Genomic DNA, 20665 nt, shown 5'->3' on the forward strand with positions numbered 1-20665 from the left:
ATCTTTACAGAAAAAGTTTGCCAATCCCTAGTTTAGAGCTAAAAAGCTAGTTATACTCCCACAGATAAGGTTACAAGAATACCAAATAGGAGAGACAAAACTTTCAAAACAGTATGTATAGTTCACCTTGACAATTCTGCAGATGAGCACATCATAGCGCTGATGGTTGATTCGGTGTCGCACCAAAACTTTATTCACCATTGGAATGAAAATTTGGTACTATAATAGGAGAGGGAAAAAGTCAGCAACCATTACTTTGGAGAATGTAAAAAAGTAGAGGAAAAAGTGTCATCACAACTACATACATTACAGCTATTTCTTCTGAGTTTTTGGCTAGCTCTGTGGTATTCGGAAGAATCCCATTTTACCATCACTGCTATAATCCTAGTCCAAGTTCCCATCCTCTCCATCTGGCTACTGCAGCAGTCTCTCAATAAGTCTCTATTTCCACCCTTGCCCCCACAGCCTACTTTTCCACACAGAATTGAGAGTGATCATCTTAAAATATTAAGTCATTAAAAAAAAAAAGGGCTGGTTGGTTAGCTTAGTTGGTTACAGCATGGTGTTACAACACCAAGGTTAAGGGTTCAGATCCCTGTACCAGCCAGACACCAAAACAAAAAAAACAAACAAACAAACAAAAAATTAAGTCAGATTATATTTTTCCTGTGCTCAAAATCTTCCAAAGACTTCCAGTCTTGCTCAGAGTAAAAGCCAGAATACTTACAATGGCCCACAACAGTGATTTGCAAATTTTAATGGGCATCAGAATCACCCAGAGGGCTTATGAAACTAGAGATTGCTGGGCTCCACAGCCAGAATTTCTGATTCAGTAGGTCTAAAGTGAGGCCTGAAAATGTGCACTTCCAGTAAGTTGCCAGGTATGATGATACTGATAGCTTGTCCAAGGATCACATTTTGAGAGCCACTGGCCTACAAGATCTAGTCTCTACCTGCCCCCCGCCCCCGCCTTATAATTCCAAGCACTTTCCCTTTGCTTGCTCCTCTGAAATCACACTGCTCTCCTGCCATGCCTTGACCTCTTCAAGCAAGCTGCCATCTCAGCCTTCACATTTGCTACTCCTTTTGCCTGCACCCACTCTGGGATTAGGCCTGTTACATTTACGTCTCTGCCCAAATGTCAACCGGCCAGAGAAGTCTTGCCTGTTGGTCCTAAATAAACAGCATTTCTCCCCACTTCCACCCATCGCTCTCATGAGACAAATTATGTTTATTTGCTTTGCTTCACTGGAATGTGAGCTCTATGAGAGCAGGGACTTTATTCTGTTTACTATGTTATCCCAGAACAGCACTTAGCTCACACAGGTGGCTCAATAAATATGTGATGATGAACAAATGAAGAAAAAAAGCACAAATAATTCCATGTTCTCTGATGGTAGTTGAGACCTATAGACTAACAAACGGAGAAGTTCAAAGACAAAGTCTTCTTCCGAAATAAGGCAGAAAAGCACCTGTTTGTTCAGGACCCCTGTCATACCTTCTTCCCCAGTTGAAAGACAAGTGAAGACAATGTGTCCATGGCTGTGGAACGCAGTTCTGGGCTCTGGTCCAGGGTTCGAACAATAGGGTGAATGATCCGGGAGGCATAGTCAGTGAAATCCAGGGATTCAGTCAGGCGATCCACTGTCTCTAATGCAGCCCTGCAACAATCACTGACATAGAGTAACTGCCAACATACAATCTCAAAGTAAGAGAAGTGGCTGAGGGTTACTTCAACAATCAGCATGGAAGGAATGGGAAAGAATGGCCTTTGAGGTATTTTGGGTGACATGGATCCAACATATATTTCAGTGGAATGGGACAGTTAAGATTCAGATAAACCTGGGACATTACTGGACTAAAATAATGGAAGTTGAAATAAAAAATAGAAAGATGGCTTGGGAACTTACAAGGACATCTTCAACAAAACATTAAAAGCTTAATGATTGTTAGTCCCAAAGGGCAGGTGCTTACTTTCGAGACGGCAGTGGAACTTCAGGGGCATCAAATAGCTTCACAATAGGAGGCAACAACAAATGGAGATAGTCATCCAGGTTGGCACCAAACAGCTGGATTGCAGCCAGCAACTGCAAAAGGGAGCAAAAGCACAGAGATGAGCAAATACAGTCAGGTATTAAGCATCTCAGGACATGGAAGGGGCAGTGGTATGGATAATTCAAAGTTCCTTGGGGACTCTGAAAAGCCTTTATTAAGTGGCTTTGAACTATATTCCTTTGGTAACACTTTCTTCCCCCTCATTTTATTTGCTTACATAATACCTTGCTTTCTCTGTGCTTATTTCATTTGATAAGGAGTCAGTTGCTGGATAACAGAGAAAATTGGTCTGGGATAAAACACTGACCAAGATTAATATATTAAAGAACACAAAACATAAGGATAATCAAGAGAGGATTATAAACATTCTGGAAACTATAAATTGCAAGCATCTTGGGATTCGGTCTTGTGGGGCAGTCATCAACCTCTCACTCAGATCGGGGTCTCACCATTTGGATGAACATCCAGGGACTGTGAGAGATGGAGGAAATCTCTAGAGGATACCTCAGGCTACTCACCTTGATAGAGACAATGCGGCCTGGGCTGTTGTCATGCATGAAGACACGCAGCATGTGTGGAATCAGTTGGGGCAGGTAGAGCTTAAATTCACCCCCAAGAGCTACCACAATTTGCTCAATAAGAAGAATGATCGTGCTTTGGATTGATGTGTTCATGACCCAGAATTCCTGCAAAGAAGGAAGAGAAAAAGGAGCGAAGTCAGGTGCCCTTCTGCTGAACTATGAAGCAAGGAACTGAGAGGGTCAGAAAGAAGCAAAAATGTAGTAAGCATGGTCTGCCCCAAGATGAACTCCTCCCCTATCCTCCTATCACTGGGCCCTTCTTGTATCCTGTGTTGAACAAATTAAATGGTTTTACAGTCATATTGAACAAATTAAACTGCATGTCCCCATGTGCACCAGGCCACCTCACTCCTCTGAGCTTTGCTCGTGCTGCTTCCTTTGCCTAGAATCCCATCTCCTGCTCAGCTAAGCCCTATCTATACTTCTAGACCTGCTGAGCCTCACTTCTCTGCAGGCTTCCCTTTTCTCCTCCATGATCCACTTTGAGTCCCTTTTTACTCTTCTTTCCTAGTACCTATAATACTTAATTTGTTTTGCCACCCTCCCTCTACTGCAGTATAGGCTATTTAAGGGCAAGAAACCTCTCTGATTCATCACTGTATCCCCAGAATCTATAGGAGCATCTGAAATATTCTAGCCATTCAAACACATGTTTACAGAATGAACAGATAACTAAATCTAAGTCACTCTAAGATCTCTGAAGTGGTCCAGGGTGGATAGTTTACTTTGGTACCACCTGATCTCTACCAGAGGGCAACTCCAGTGTTGTGAAGATTTTCTTCTTTTCCTGGATTTAGACTTTGCTAGATAGCAACTGACATCTATCCCCCCCCCAAAATCTAGCCATCAGGTCTCGACAGTGTCACAGAATGAGTACTTTTCTACAGCCATATGATTATATTCCACATAAATTACTAAAATAAAAACTTGGCCAATTGACCACAGATACTGCCTTGCCAAGGCAAACTGGTCCAAGCCTCCAACTCCAGGAAAAGCTGTCATTTCAAATAAACTCAAAAAGATAGTTGCCGGGCCGAGCCCGTGGTGCACTTGGGCGAGTGCAGCGCTGGGAGCGCAGCGATGCTCCTGCCGCGGGTTCGGATCCTATATAGGAATGGCCAGTGTGCTCACTGGCTGAGCGCGGTGTGGGCGACACCACACTAAGGGTTGCGATCCCCTTACTGGTCACGAAAAAGACAAAAAAAAAAAGAATCCTTCAGTAAAAAAAAAAAAAAAAAAAAAAAAAAAAAAAGATAGTTGCCTACTACCTTCTTTAACACCCGGGTAGGAGATTTAATAATAATGCCCTACAATGATAGCAACACATAAATACTAAATAATTCAGAGTAGAAGTCAATAAAAACAATGATAATTCCTCAGATGAAAAACTTTATTGAAGAATACAGTATTTTTACTTAAATTTTTTTTTTTTCTTTTAAAAAGATGACCAGTAAGGGGATCTTAACCCTTGACTTGGTGTTGTCAGCACCACGCTCTCCCAAGTGAGCCATGGGCCGGTCCTTAAAAACATTTTTTAAAGAGCATAACAGTTTAGAAATTAAAAACCGTACTAGAAGATGCTGATAAAACTTACTTTCTCTCTGCTTGGAGAGATGTATTCTCTCCAAAAAAGCTATATTCTCTAGATAAAAAGCTTTGCAAAGAAACACCACAGATTTTATGGCCTCCACTCTTTGTCTGATGCTCATTTGCTTGGACCACACTCTGCCTTCTGTAGAGAAAGATCACCTACCCCCACATGTATTCTCATCAGCTCCTCACAGCGGTTTCTCTCCCTCAAAGAAGCCAGGCAGCCTGCCGAGGGATGTTGGCTAGATCACTGTTCACAAACACCATTCTTATTCTCTTTCTGGGCTCAGGACAGCAAATGTCCAGGATCAATATCCAAAGGAAGAGCCCCATTTGCACTTTCTCTATCTGGGATGGAATGAAAGCTGTATTTTGCAGGTGTGTGAGAGTCCTTGCCTCAAATCCCTGAGTTTTGGTCATAAGTCTTTTTGGGGGGTATAAGTCACAGATTACTTCATCTTCCCACCATGAGTACACTGCTTCCTCTCTTTCCTTTCCTCCCCCTAAGATCTTCCATCGGGCTCTTAAGTATTCTGCCTAAATCTCCTTGCACAGAGGCCTCTGTAGTAGGAGTCAGGAAACAGAGCAGCTTTTAATTATTTATACATGTAGGAGTTTTCCAGTTCTGAGACCCAGGTGCTGGAAATTCCATTTCTGAAGCCAGCCATTTTTATTTTAGTCCTGCTGCTTCCTTCAAGCTAACTATAAAGGTCTGGTGTGGAAGAATAGACATCAGCTTCTAATTCTTTGAGGGCACAGCCATGTCCGTAAAGCAACCTTCCCAACAGAGACATGTAAATTATATAGAACAGTAGGAAAAATGATATTGCCATCAGTGGGGTGTCTCCCAGCACCTGCTTGATGCATGTTATAAAATCCTGGGACCTGAGCCTTTCCTCATGTGATAGTGTAGTGAGAGGTGACATTTACGCTTTTGGAGGTAGCAGGGTAAAGCATTACCTTATTCCTCACTGCCTGATAAGAGTCTGTTGTATTTAACAGCCCTAGGAAAACCCAATCCCCAATCCCCTCTTTAGGACACAGTTTTATGGGCAGTAAGGAAGAGGGCTTTCGTGGGAACAGAAAAGCACTGTTGTGATATTAAACTGAAATTGCTTTGTTGTGGGTGAGGCAAATAACTCAAGAGTCTATTTCTGGCAAAACAATTACTTCAGGATTCCTCTTCGGACTTCATACCTTGTACTCTTGTACCTGGAAGCCTGAAGCACCAGCCCCCCTCCCCTGCAAAAAAAAAAAACCCAGTGGGCTATCTGCTCCACTTTCTACACTTGGGTTATAACAGCTCTGCAGTGACCCATGAAAAAAATGTCCATGTTATCCAAACTTGTTTCTGACCTTTTCTTGACCCAAACACAGATGAACAAGCCAAAGCATTAACTTCTACTCACTCTCATGAGGGTGACTATTTCATCCATATAAGGTCTAATGTGGCTCTTCACAAAGGACACCAACATTCCCAGCTGCTGGAACAGAAACTAAAATGGACAAGAGGTCAGCAAGTTGGCATCATGAAGGACAAAGAACTCCCAGGCTTACCCTAAGTCCACGTGAAGAAATAAAACAATTATGGAATCAGTTTCCACACTACCCCAACTACTACTGAGAATATGTTTCAAAGACTCAGACTTAAAACCTATGGTGGCAATGGTGGTGGGGGCTTTACACACCAGGCAAGCCAGTTACTGCACTGCAGAGACCCTGGGGCCAGACCAGCTGTTTTGAGCCACACTTTGCCATCGAATTGCTTTGTGACCTTCATTTAACCTCCCTGTGATCAGCATCTTCAGTGGGAAAATGGAGACAATAGTACTTATCTCACAAACTTGTTGTAAGGATTAAATGGGATAGTGTATGTAAAGCACTACAATAGGGGCATGAATACTGCCCAATGCTCAATAAAAGACAGTCATTATAGAAGGATTCTGGAGTCACTACAGACTTAAAAAAGGACATGAAATTTTTAATCAACCGTAAATGTACCTTTTGTTTATTTGGCCCTAATTAATTACCACTTACTTTCTAAAATAAATAGAGCTAACTCTTGATTATGGGTATTATAGTTCATTTACGGCAATTAACTCAATTAATTAGGTCTTAATTAATTAACTGTGTCGCTAAGAAATTATGAGTCAAAATAGCAAGCAAATTGGTGGAGGAATGGGATAAAAAGATTCTACTTAGGTTGGTACCTTGTAAGTGTAAGAAGAGATACCATCCACTAAATAAAATTGGGAATAAGAAAGCTTTGGATAAGGGAAATCCCAACTACTTTCCAGTTTAAAGACTTGTCTTTAAGGTGTAATTTATATTTTGTTATGTTCTTCAGATAGTGTCATATGTCATATTAAGTAGAAAATCAAATTTTTTATAGCTGTCTATTCCTTTGCTTCTCTCCATTAACAAAGATAACTTAGAGATAAACATATATATTTTCACTTTCATCCACATTTTGAAACTTGGGTAAGTTGGAGATACATAAAAAGTGTTATTTCAGGGCCGATCCTGTGGCTCACTCGGGAGAGTGCGGTACTGATAGCGCCGAGGCCGTGGGTTTGGATCCTATATGGGGATGGCTGGTGCGCTCACTGGCTGAGCATGGTGTGGACCACACCATGCCGAGGGTTGTGATCCCCTTACTGGTCAAAAAAAAAAAAAAAAAAAGTGAATCTCGCTTCTCATTACCTGAAGAAGCGAGATTGACAGGACCTACAGGACTGGACTCAGAGTCTGGACTAATTCCCCAATGACAAGGACAGCAATGGCTTCTAAGGCAGTGAGAGCCTGGTCACTACATGGCACAGGTTTGACCACCTGACACAGGTTTGACTTGATGGAACCATCCCTACCTAACTCCTGGGCTGCCCCCTCATTGAATCATAGCTGACAGTTTTTGTGAACTGGTCCCAATAAAAGTATATTACAGAGATCAAGGGACATGAGACTCTACATATAATGGTTCTTTGGCTAAATTTTTGTTATGTAGAACCTCAAAGAAAGTAGAAAACCTAAACTGGAGGAAAAGCAGGGCATTAGAGATGGCAGGGAGGTAAGAGAAAACCACAACATAGAAAGAGGAAACAAGCCTTCCCATTTTTGACATCATTTTCTTAGTCACAATTAGGAAGCCTCCTGGTGACTGATTCACACAGAGTGGCCACGCAATGGATACAGACAGGCAAGTGCCTTGTTCATAAATAAAGAGCTCAAGCAGTCATCTCTTTTCTTTTCCCTTAGGTTCTTTCGCCAGATTTTTCTCCTTTTCCCCCCCAAACACTATTATTTTAAAAGATCACATAGTTTGCTCCTGAAAAATATGGTAGACTAGATCTCTACCCTGCTATGAAAAGCCTAAAGTTAATTTGTAGAAGATAACAAACATGATCATTAGATTAGAGATGAAACCAGTCACATAAAGCTAGACATTCAAAGTGCTACTTATTATGAGAAATGGTGATGTAAAAAAAAAAAAGTGTCCACTGGCAAAAAAAAAAAAAAGACAAAGAAATGTGTCAGTTTTGATATGGAGCCTAGGTAGGAAAAAAGTCTCCCCTAAGAGTTCATAATTTCAGGCCTCCTATCACATGGGTTTAGGGGTTTATTTTAACTACTTGTGTGGCCTGGAAAACTCTAAGCTAAAAAACTAATTTAAAGTTCTTCTGGATTACCTGGCAGAGCAAATGCATATCCTCTCTGGAGAGACGCAAATTCAGAGCAGATTTTCTAGTATTGCTCCAGGGTAAGCCTAGCCGAATATCATATATGATCCAAAATTATAAAACAAATGAAGAAGTAGATCACTACAAGTGTGACTCAGCAGAAACAATAAACAGAATCAGACTTAAAGGACATTAAGACTTAAAGGACTTAAATGTAATGTAATTATTAGATAGAAAATGTAAGTCTATTTAAAATACTTAAAGAAATAAAAGTGGGAATAAGAAAGGACAGGTAGGGAGGGCTGGCTGGTTACCTTAGTTGGTTAGAGTGCAGTCTTCTAACACCAAGGTCATGGGTTTGGATCCCTGTACCAGCCAGCCACCAAAACAAACAAACAAACAAAAAACTACAGGTCAGGAACAAAGTACCACCAAAAAATACTAGGCATATTTGAAAGAACCTAGTATAACATAGAAATAAAATGTAGTTGAAACTAAAAATTCAATAACAGGCAAAAAAAAAAAAAAAAAGACAAACTGAAGAAATAGTGAACAGAAAATGGATATGAATAAATTTCCATAATGCATCTGAGAAATAAAGATGAGGACTGTGGACAACAAAACAAGCGACATTAAGGACAGAGTGAGGACCTCTGACAGTCTGATCAGAATTCTAAAAGAGAAAATAGCACGGTAGATGGGCAATATTACAAAGATAACAGATGAGAACTTCTCGAGAACAGACAAAAGGTATCAATCCTGAGATTCAGGAAGCTCTACAAGCCTCAAACAAAATAAACAAGAGAAATCCACATCTAGATATACAATAGTGAAATTTCAGGACAACAAAAACAATGAAAAGATCTGTAAAATAGCCACAGAGAAAAGAGAGATTAAGTAAAAGGAACCGTGATTTATCAGCAGCAACAAAAAGTCAGGAAACAGTGGGATAATACCTATGGTAGTAGGAGAACCTAGAATCATATTCTCAGCTAAATGAAGACTTAAAAAGAGGGCGAAATATAGACTTTTTCAGATAAACAAAAATACAAAGTTTACTTCAATGAATGCTCAGAAGAGAAATTTGCCTTAGAAGGAAACTGGTCCTAGGAGTAAGCTCTGACAAGGAAGATAAAATGAGAAATGAAATGACAAGTGTGGATCATTATAAACAATGCAAAATAAAACAGTAGTAATAATGTTTAATTTGGTGGTTAAAAAAAAAAAGGTAAAATAACTAAATAATAGCATAAGAGAAAAGGAAATAGTTTCAACAATTATTCTAAGTTTCAAATATTGTTCAGGGAAAGGATGGAGATGTTGATTAATCTTAGGATTGTTTTAAATAGCAAAGACTGGAAAAACCACAAATTTCCACTAATAGGGACTGGTTACATAGGTGTGTATGTTCACACAACGAAGTACCAAGCAACTGTATAAAGGAATGAACGAATTCTCAAATACATTGCTATGGCATGAACTCCAGGAAAAGTGAAAAAAAGCAAGGTTCAGAACACTATTTACATTACGTTATCTTCTGGGTAAGGAAGATGGGGGGGGGGGGAATATATATTTCCTTATATTTTCAAGAATAAACAAAGAAAGAACTTCCAGATAGCTGAACATGGGACGTTCTTGAAAGGTTGGTGGACCCAGAGAAGGCATGGAAGCTCTGCACCCCTTCCCCCATACCTTGCCCTATCCATTTCTTCATCTGGTGTTCATCAGTATCCTTTGTAATATCTTTTATAAAACACCTCAGAAAAAAGGGAAGATGTCTTGTGGCAAAAGGAAGAAATCAAGAAGTGAAGACACAGACTCAGATATTTCCAATAGTATGTATATTTGGTGTCTGGAAGAGAAGAAAACCAGTGACATCATGGACTTGGACATAGTTTTGTCTGCCTTTCCTGAATTTGAGAAAACCTCTTACAGTATAAAAAAAGAATAGAATCTAAAATTTTTAAGGAAGCCACTAACAAATTTTATTTTAATATTAAAGAACTTATCAAAATGCCTAAAGAAGTCCAGATGTTGAAAAATCTGAAAAGGAAGAATACTAAAATGATTTCAGATGTTGAAAAGAAAAGGCAGCATTTGATTGAAGTCCATGATGAACTGCTTCAGTAAGAACCACAATTGAAACGACTACAAAATATGATAAACTTAAGGAGAGAAAGTCCTCTTAGGAATGCAACATATTTCTTATCTAATTTAAAATAGCGTTATCAATATTATTCAGATGTTTGAGAGAAAGAACCAAATGTAAAGGAAAAGTATGATTCACCTCGTCTTCCAGCTCTGTTACTTAAAGCAAGAACACTTTTGGGAGCTGAAAACCATATGCAAAATATCAACCATCAATAGAGAAGCTCTTTGGCCAGGAATAAGAAGACCAGACTACTAAAATGTGCCTATCTAGCTACTGTCTGTTACCTTCTGAAACTACTTTTATAAATAAAATTTCTTTTTTAGAAGAAAAAAAAAAAGAAACAATGAAAAGATAAATTTAGGGACTGCAAAAAGGTGATTTTCTAATTCTATTATTCTTTCTGGATTTATTAGCTAGAAATCATCTATAAAGAACTTCATGTAATTAACTATTTAATTTGAAGTATAGATCATGCAGGAAAGGCAGAATAAATGCATGAATCCCTTAATTTATCAGTTTTTCAGAATAATGAGTCCAGTTCCTAGCAACCTTTCAAAGGTGACCCAAGCACACTGACCCCATCCCACCCCACCCTTGTTCTTTGGAGTATTATGAACTCATGTAGATACATAAATAAATATATATGTGTAAATACATATATCTCTGATGTGTTCCTATTTTTGTAGGCACTATTCTTTTTATGATCTAATTATCCCAGTTATCAACCTGGCTGTTTTGTCCTTATTACAAAGCCGAGTAGATCTTGCTTTCTGGCAGAAAAAAGATATTCCAAGCTTATCTAGTACAATTTCACTCAAACCACTTCCAAGGAGTTCCGGTTTCCTTTAGTGAGAATACAAATGTGTATGTTTTTTGTATACATATAAACAGTGAAAGGCCAGTATTACTATTAATAAGATTTCTGAATGCAGCTTAAGACCTTTTATTTTTGCAATTTTTTTGGATGCAAATTTTTTAGGACGTGTCCCACTAGGGTGTACAACCAAAATACTACGTTTAAAATCACTTCAAATTACTCTTTGAGTAATTGCGCAACCAACTTGGTTAATAGTTAAACTCATTTGTTTATGTTTCTTTTCAATTTTTAGAAATTTGAGTTTTTAAAAATTTATTTATTTATTTATTTATTTTTAAAGATGACCGGTAAGGGGATCTTAACCCTTGACTTGGTGTTGTCAGCACCACGCTCAGCCAGTGAGCGAACCGGCCATCTCTAAATGGGATCCGAACCCGGGGCCTTGGTGTTATCAGCACCGCACTCTCCAGAATGAGCCATGGGCTGGCCCGAGTTTTTTAAAATTTAACTTTTATTTTAGTTATATAAAACATTTACATGGTTATAGAGCCAAAGCTATAAAATAAAGTATATCCAGCAAAGTCTCTGTCCCCATTCATATACCTTGTTTCTTCCTTTCTCTATTATTTCCCACTGTCGCTATAACAAATTACCACAATTTAGTGCTTAAAACAACATAAATTATTATTTTACAGCTCTGTAGGTCATAAGTCTGATACAGGTCTCACTGGACTAAAATCAGTGATCAAATATTGGATCAAGGAAACAACCATCAATAAACACTGAACCGATTAGGAAAATGGCTGATGGGTAACTTTATAATGGCCTGGATCAGGATTACAACACTTGAACCTACTGATTAACCTTCATATCACTGGCATTGAATCATCTAGAAAATATCTGTTTACTAAATGTTAAAATAGGAAGTATAAAGTACCACCTGTGAAGTATTTTTTGCCAAAAGAATGGACTCTAAATCTAATCAAGCATAAATCTAACCAGTTTATTCAGATGTTTGAGAGAAAAAACAAAATATAAAGGAAAAATATGATTCACCTAGCCTTCCAGCTCTGTTACTTAAAGCAAGAACCCTTTTGGGAGCTGAAAACCATCTGCAAAGTATCAACCATCAGTAGAGAAGATCCTTGGCCAGGAATAAGAAGACCAGGCTACTGAAGTGTGCCTATCTAGCAACTGCCTGTTACTTTCTGAAACTACTTTTATAAATAAAATTTCTTTTTTAGAAGAAGAAAAAAAAAAAAAAAAAAGAAACAATGAAAAGATAAATTTTATAGGAAGTTAAGACATCTTGAAGATACGATCGGCCAAACCAGAACGGGAGCTTCTGTAGAAAATAATGAGCTGGTTTCTCCCATAAATATATAACATTAAAAAAAAAGTTGGAGAAAAGGGAAATAAATAGGAAAAGAATTAGATATATCAACTAAATACCATGTATAGACCTTATTTGGATTCCTACTTGAACAAACCACATGTAAGAAGACATTTTAAAGACAAACAAGGACATATGAAGAAGGATTGGTATTAAATAATATTGAGGAATTATCATTAGTTTTAAAGGTGACATAATTGTACTGTGGTTATATGGGGAAAAAGTATTTATTGGTGAAATAATATAATATCTGGAATTTGCTTTGAAATACTCCAGAAATGTGTGTGGGCTGTGTATGTGTGCGATAACAGATGAAACAAAATTGACAAAATGCTAATAATTGTTGGTGGGTATATGACAATCTAATGTAGTAGGCTGTCTACTTTTGTCTATGATTGAAATATTCCATCACAAAATGTTTTAAAAATTTAAATGTGGCCAACAAGGCAAAAGATAAAATAAAAAATAAAAGTTCAATCAAGTCCCAAAACAAACAGAAAAGAAAAATAAACATACAAAACAGGACAAAAGAAAAGCACTAGGTAAGAAATAAACCCAAATATATCAGTAATCATAATAAATGAAATTGGATTGGATGCACTAGATTAAAAGATGAAGATTTTAAAATTGGATTAAAGATAATCTAGCTAGGCCAGAACAGATAGGCACTGCAGGACCTCCAGCCCGGGTCAGTTCCCGCTGCTTAGAGAGGCCCAAGAGCTGCTGGGCCCACATGCCCCGAGTCAGCCACACTGGAACAGGCAGGCACCATGGGACCCCCCAGCCCAGGCCAGTCCCTGCCACTCAGAGAGGCCCGAGAGCTGCCGGGCCCACACACCCTGAGACAGCTACACCAGAACAGGCAGGTGCTGTGGGACCCCAGGCCACTCCCTGCCACCCAGAGAGGCCTGAGAGCCACAGGGTCCACATGTCCTAAGCCAGCTGTGCCAGAACAGGCAGGTGACGTGGGACCCCCAGCCCAGGCTAGTCCCCACTGCCCAGAATTGGCAGTCCCTTCAGGATCCAGGTCAGACATCAGGGTGAATGACTGGACCGTGATACCCCCTGCCACAATGACTAAACACCAAAGGAAAGATAACAGAAATATGAAAAATCAAGAAAGTACATTACTACCAAAGGAAAATAATAACTCTCAAGCTCTAGATCCTATAGAACAGGAAGTCCTTGAAATGACTGACAAGGAATTTTGAGCAACAATTCTGAGGAAACTAAATGAGATACAAGAAAACTCAGTTAGACAACACAATGAAATGAGAAACTATATATAGGATCTGAAAGAAGAAATGTACAAAGAAATCAATGTCCTGAAAAAGAATGTAGCAGAGCTTGTGAAGCTGAAAGATTCATTCAACGAAATAAAAAACACAACAGAGAGTCTAACCAGCAGGCTAAAACAAGCAGAAAAGAGAATTTCTGACCTTGAAACAACCAGGCTGTTTGAATTAGCACAGGTGGACGAAAAAAAAAAAAAAAAGAATTAAAAAGAACCAAAGACAATCTAAGAGAGATAACAGACAACCTTAAGTGCTCAAATATCCAAATGACGGGTATTCCAGAAGGGAAGGAAAAAGAAATGGCAATGAAAACATATTCAATGAAATAATAGCAGAAAACTTCCCAGGTATAGGGAAAGTCACAGATCTTCAGATTCAGGAGGCCCGAAGATCCCCAAACACATTCAACCCCAAAAAGTCCTCTCCAAGACATGTTATAGTCAAACTGGCAACTCACAAAGACAAAGAAAATCTTAAAAGCTGCAAGCGAGAAGAGGCAAGTCACCTAAAAGTGAGCCCCAATCAGAATAACATTAGACTTTTCATCAGAAACCCTAAAAGCCAGAAAAGAATGTGATGATATATTCAAAATACTAAAGGACTAAAATTACCAGCCAAGAATATTTTACCTAGCAAGGCTATCCTTCCAAAATGAAGGACAAATAGTATATTTCCTAGACAAACAAAAACTGTGGAAATTAACTACCACATGACCAGTCTTACAAGAAATTTTCAGCGGAGCACTGGGTTTGACACCTGAAAAACAACCATCACTGTCATGAATACTCAAGAAAGAACAAAACCTATTAGTAAAACAAAAATGCTAACAATAAAGAGAAAAAATAGTTTATCTACCGTCCCAAGAAACTAACAAACGCAGAAGACAAACAGAAAATCAGAAAGAAAGAACAAATAATACTTAAGACAGCTAAACAAAAATCAATAAAAAGCTAGGAGTAAATCAACACCTTTCAATAATAACTCTAAATGTAAAAGGATTAAATTCCCCACTCAAAAGCATAGACTGACTGTATTAAAAAGATGGACCCAACAATATGCTGCCTTCAAGAGACTCACCTCACCTGTAAAGACACACATAGACTAAGAGTGAAAGGATGGAAAAAGATACACCATGCAAACAGAAATGAAAAATGAGCTAGAGTAGCTATTCTTATATCTGATAAAATAGACTTTAAACCAAAAACCATAAAAAGAGATAAAGAAGGCCAATATATAATGATAAAAGGATCTATCCATCAAGAAGACATAACAATCATAAATATATATGCACCAAATGTCAGAGAAGCCAGATTTATAAAGCAAACACTATTAGATCTAAAGAATGAGAAAGACACTAACACCATAATAGTGGGGGACCTGAACACCCCACTCTCAACATTGGACAGATCATCTAGGCAAAAATTCAACAGAGAAACACAAGATCTAAACAACACTTTAGACAAACTGGCCTTGGCAGATACCTACAGAGCATTCCATCCAACAACCTCAGAATATTCATTCTCATCAGCACATGAAACATTCTCCAGGATAGACCACATGTTAGGTCACAAAGCAAGTCTCAACAAATTCAAAAAAGCTGGAATTATTCCATGTATTTTTTCATATTGCAATGGATTAAAATTAGAAATCAATAACAAATGAAACTCTAGAAACTATACAAACACGTGGAAATTAAACAACATTCTATTTAATGACATATGGGTCCAAGAAGAAATTAAACAGGAAATCAAAAAATTACTTGAAACTAATGAAAATAATGACACATCATTACAAAACCTGTGGGATACTGCAAAAGCAGTACTAAGGGGGAAAATTATCACATTAAATGCTTACTTCAGAAGAATGGAAAGATAGACAATAAACAACCTAACACTTCAACTTCAAGAACTAGAAAAACAAGAACAAGTCAACCCCAAAATTAGTAGATGGAAAGAAATAATTGAGATCAGAGCGGAACTAAATGAAATAGAATCCCGAAAGGCAATACAAAAGATCAATTAAACAAAAAGTTGTTTTTTTGAAAAGATAAATAATATTGACAAACCTTTAGCAAGGCTAACTAAGAAAAGAGAGAAGACCCAAATAACAAAAATTAGAAATGAAAAAGGTGATATGACAACTGATACCTCAGAAATACAAGGAATCATTAGAGACTGCTATAAACAACTATATATGTCAACAAATTTGAAAATCTGGAGGAAATGAGAGACCGGTCCACTCACTGGCTGAGCGCGGTGCGGGTGCGACACCGAGGGTTGTGATCCCGTTACTGGTCACGAAAAAAGACAAAAAGGAAAAAAAAAAAAAAAAAGGGGGCTGGCCCGGTGGCGCACTCGGTTGAGTGTGGCGCTTGGGAGTGTGGTGGCGCTCCCGCCGAGGGTTCGGATCCCATATACAGACCGGTCTGCTCACTGGCTGAGCGCGGTGCGGGTGCAACACCGAGGGTTGCGATCCCATTGCCGGTTGCGGTACGGGAGCGACACCGAGGGTTGCGATCCCGTTACCGGTCACAAAAAAAGACAAAAAGGAAAAAAAAAAAAAATCTGGAGGAAATGGATAAATTTCTGGACACATACAAACTACTGAAACTGAGCCAAGAAGATATAGAAAATCTGAACAGACCATTAAGAATAAAAGATATTGAAGCTGTTATCAGAAGGCTGCCAACAAAGAAAAGCCCAGGACTGGATAGGTTCACTGCAGAGTTCTGCCAAAGCTTCAAAGAGGAATTGATACCAATTCTCTATAAACTATTCGAAAAGACTGAAACAGACACCATTCTACCAAACTCATTCTATGAGGCAAACATCACCCTGATACCAAAACCAGACAAACATACATGTAAAGTAGAAAACTATAGGCCAATATCCTTGATAAATACAGATGGAAAAATCCTCAATAAAATACTAGCTAACAGAATACAGCAACACATATACAAAATTATACACCATGATCAAGTGGGATTCATCCCAGGGATTCAAGGTTGGTTCAACATATGCAAATCAATAAATGTGATACACCACATCAATAAAAGCAAAGACAAAAACTGTGTGATCATCTCTATACACGCTGAAAAAGCATCTGACAAAATTCAACATTTGTTCATGTTAAAGACTCTCTACAAGTTAGGTATAGATGGAAAGTATCTCAACACAATTAAAGCCATATATGATAAGCCCACTGCCAATATCATCCTGAATGGGGAAAAGCTGAAAGCTTTTCCGTTAAGAAGAGGAACTAGACAAGGATGCCCACTCTCACCACTCCTATTCAACATTGTGTTGGAAGTATTAGCCAGAGCAATCAGAGAAGAGAAGGAAATAAAAGGCATCCAGACTGGAAAAGATGAAGTCAAAGTGTCCCTGTTTGTGGATCATATGTTTCTATATATTGAATGGCCTAAAGCCTCTACAAAAAAACTCTGAGTTGATAAATGATTTCAGCAAAGTTGCAGGATACAAAATCAACACACAAAAGTGGGTTCTGGTCAAGATGGCAGAATAGACGGTTCCCAGCATCACTCTCTCCCACAAATTACCAATTTATAACTATAAAAATGTAACAACCAAGCTGGGGCCACTGGAGCTCAGGAGAAGAGGAGGAGAGACCTATGGAGTTCACGAAGGTGGGAGAAACCACCGCTTTAAGGGCTGCTCCCACAACCAGGGACACCACCAGCGCAAAGGAGCATGCAAAAACATCACCTCCATGTGGGTAGTCCACCACAGGCACCACAGTAACCACGGCTGCCACAAAAGTGGCAAGATGTCACAATCAGCATGAAGATGGTCCACCAGCCACTGGAGTGCACTGACACAAGGTGAGTCACCAGCAGAAACCAAAGAAAAGAAGAGGATATCTCTCTCCACAAAGCCCATTCCAGAGTGACAGAAGAAGTGGCTGCTCTATGATAACACTGGGGGACCTGAACACACCTCTCAGCATTGGACAGACCATCTAGGCAACAAATCAACAGAGTAACCATTACTCTTTCAGAGGAAGAGAAGAAATCTAGGGTTGTCAGTGCTGGGAGGGGGGAGGGAGAGGGGGACAGGGAGAGATTAGACAAGGGGCATAAAGAATAAGTACAATTTGTAATAATATACATACTAGTAATATTGATTTGATCCACATATGTCAACACTGAATCCCCAAAATATGTATAATCAACACAAAAAAAATCAGTAGCATTTCTAAACTCCAACTGTGAACATGCAGAAAAAGAAATCAAGAAAGCTGGCCCATTTACAATAGCCACCAAAAAAATAAAATACTTAGGAATAAAGTTAACCAAGGATGTGAAAAATCTCTATGAACAGAACTACAGACCACTGTTGAGAGAAATTAAATAGGACACAAGAAGATGGAAAGATATCCCATGCTCTTGGATCAGAAGAATTAACACTGTGAAAATGTCCATATCACCCAAAGCGATCTACAGATTCAATGCAATCTCCATCAAAATTCTAATGACAATTTTCTCAGAAATGGAAAAAACTATCCAGACATTTATGTGGAATAACAAAACACCACACATAGCCAAAGCAATCCTGAGCAAAAAAAAAAAAAATAAAGCTGGAGGCATAACACTACCTGACTTTAAACTATACTAGAAAGCTATAATAACCAAAACACATGGTACTGGCATAAAAACAGAAACACAGATCAATGGAATAGAATAGGGAACCCAGAAATCAACCCATTCACCTACAGCCATCTGATCTTTGATAAAGGCACCAAGTCTACACACTGGGGAGGAGAATGCCTCTTTAGCAAATGGTGCTGGGAAAACTGGATATTCATATGTAGGAGAATGAAACTAGACCCATACCTCTCACCATATACCAAAATCAAGTGAAAATGGATTAAAGAATTAAATATACATCCTGAAACAATAAAACTCCTTAAAGAAAATATACAGGAAACACTCCAGGAAGTAGGAGTGGGTACAACTTCATGAATATGACCCCAAAAGCACAGGCAACCAGAGGAAAAATAAACAAATGGGATTATATCAAACTAAAAAGCTTCTGCGCAGCAAAAGAAACAATTAACAGAGTGAAAAGACAACCAACAGAGTGAGAGAAAATATTTGCAAAATATACATCTGACAAAGGATTAATATCCAGAACATACAAGGAACTCAAACAGCTTTACAGCAAAAAAAGAAATAACCCAATTAAAAAATGGGCAAAGGAACTGAATAGGGTTTTCTCAAAGGATGATATACGAATGGCCAACAGACGCAGGAAAAAATGCTCAACAACACTCAGCATTCGGGAAATGCAAATCAAAACCACTTTGAGACACTATCTTACTCCAGTTAGGATGGCTAATATCCAAAAGTTTGAGAATGATAAATGCTGACGAGGTTGCAGAGAAAAAGGAACTCTCATACACTGTTAGTGGGACTGCAAAATGGTATGGCCTTTATGGAAAATGGTATGGAGGTTCCTCAAACAATTACAGATAGATCTATCATATGACCCAGCTATCCCACTGCTGGAATATACCGAGAGGAATGGAAATCATCATGCCAAAGGGATACCTGTACTGCCATGTTTATTGCAGTATTATTTACAATAGCCAAGAGTTGGAACCAGTCCAAATGTCCATCATCAGATGAATGGATAAGGAAACTGTGGTACATTTACACAATGGAATACTACTCTGCTATAAAAGAATGAAATACTACCACTCGCAACAACATGGATGGACTTAGAGAAAATTATATTAAGTGAAACAAGTCAGGCACAGAAAGAGAAATACCACGTGTTGTTACTTATTTGTGGGAGCTATAAAATAAATGAATAAATAAATATACAAAGAAAGGGTGGGGGGAAAGAAGATACAACAATTCCTTGAACCTGTTAAGACAAGTGAACAGACATGATGTAGTGGGGTGGAGAGGAGAGAGAGAGAAGGGGAAGGAAGAATGGGTAAAGGGACATGAAAATCAACTTCAATGTACAATGAGAAGTTAAAAAAAATCATGAAAAAAATAAATAAAGATAATCTAGCTATATTATATTTACAAGAGACCCATCTAAAACAAAACGTCACAAGATAGTTGAAAGGATAGGAAAAGACACACATCTCCAATAAAAGCTGGTATAGCTCTATTAATATTAGGAAAATAAATTTTAAGGTATTATTAAAGATAAAAAAGGTCATTGCATAACGACAAAATAGTCAATTTACCAGGAAGATATGATTTAAAATTTGCATGCATCTAATAATATAACCTCAAAAATACATAAAACAGGTTGACTAAACTATGAGAAATTAATAAATCCACCACTGTATTGGCAGACTTTTATTTCACTTCTCTCAGTAATCGACAGATCAATGGAAGAAAAAATTAACAAGAACAAAAAAGAATAAGCTCAATCAAAGGACACATGCAGAGCCCTGTGCTTAATATTAGCAGATACATACCGTTCACAAACGTACAGGAAACATTTCTGAAAATCAATCAAGCACTAGACCATTAAGGGAATTTCAGCAGAAATCAAAGAATCATAAACACAATACAATCAAGCAGAAATCAGTATGAAAAAGAAATTAAAATCCTGCAAGTTTGCAAATGAAATATCCACTTCTAAATAACTCAATAACATTAGAAAATACATATTTCTGAACAATAATGATACATTATTATTTAGCAATAAAAGAGAAATGTACTATTGATACATGTCACAACATGGATGAACCTCAAAAGTATTATGTAAGTGAAAGAAGCCAGACACAAAAGACCACATATTCTATGATCTCAATTATATGAAATATCTAGAAAAGGCAAATCTATAAAGACAGAAAGACAATAGTTGCCTATGGATGGGGTAGGAATGGAAAATGACTGCAAATGGGCAGGTTTCTTGCACGGGTGATGAAAATCTTCTACAATTAGATTGTTAGTGATGATTACACAACTCTGTAAATATATTAAAAATCAATAAATTTTACACTTAAGAAGAGTGAACTTTTTTTCTTGGTGGCTGGCTAGTACAGGAATTGAACCCTGGACCTTGGTGTTATCAGCACCACACTCTAACCAACTGAGCTAACTACCAGGAGCATGTAA

At 38.1% G+C, this 20665-nt stretch overlaps 1 protein-coding gene across 2 annotated transcripts in view; it reads right to left on the reverse strand.

Annotated features, from left to right (window-relative positions):
* The window catches only part of MTOR (mechanistic target of rapamycin (serine/threonine kinase)), a 134757-nt gene that overhangs the window by 87376 nt on the left and 26716 nt on the right, over positions 1-20665 (reverse strand). For both annotated transcript variants that reach the window (XM_008585443.1, XM_008585442.1), the window contains exons 20-24: positions 5636-5722; positions 2574-2741; positions 1975-2087; positions 1499-1661; positions 127-219 (exon numbers count right to left, since the gene is read on the reverse strand). In XM_008585443.1, coding sequence (XP_008583665.1) covers positions 127-219; positions 1499-1661; positions 1975-2087; positions 2574-2741; positions 5636-5722 — 624 coding nt within the window. The remainder of the gene's footprint in view (positions 1-126; positions 220-1498; positions 1662-1974; positions 2088-2573; positions 2742-5635; positions 5723-20665) is intronic.

This window comes from Galeopterus variegatus, unplaced genomic scaffold (assembly GCF_000696425.1).
Source record: "Galeopterus variegatus unplaced genomic scaffold, G_variegatus-3.0.2 Scaffold3572, whole genome shotgun sequence".
Classification (NCBI taxonomy): domain Eukaryota; kingdom Metazoa; phylum Chordata; class Mammalia; order Dermoptera; family Cynocephalidae; genus Galeopterus; species Galeopterus variegatus.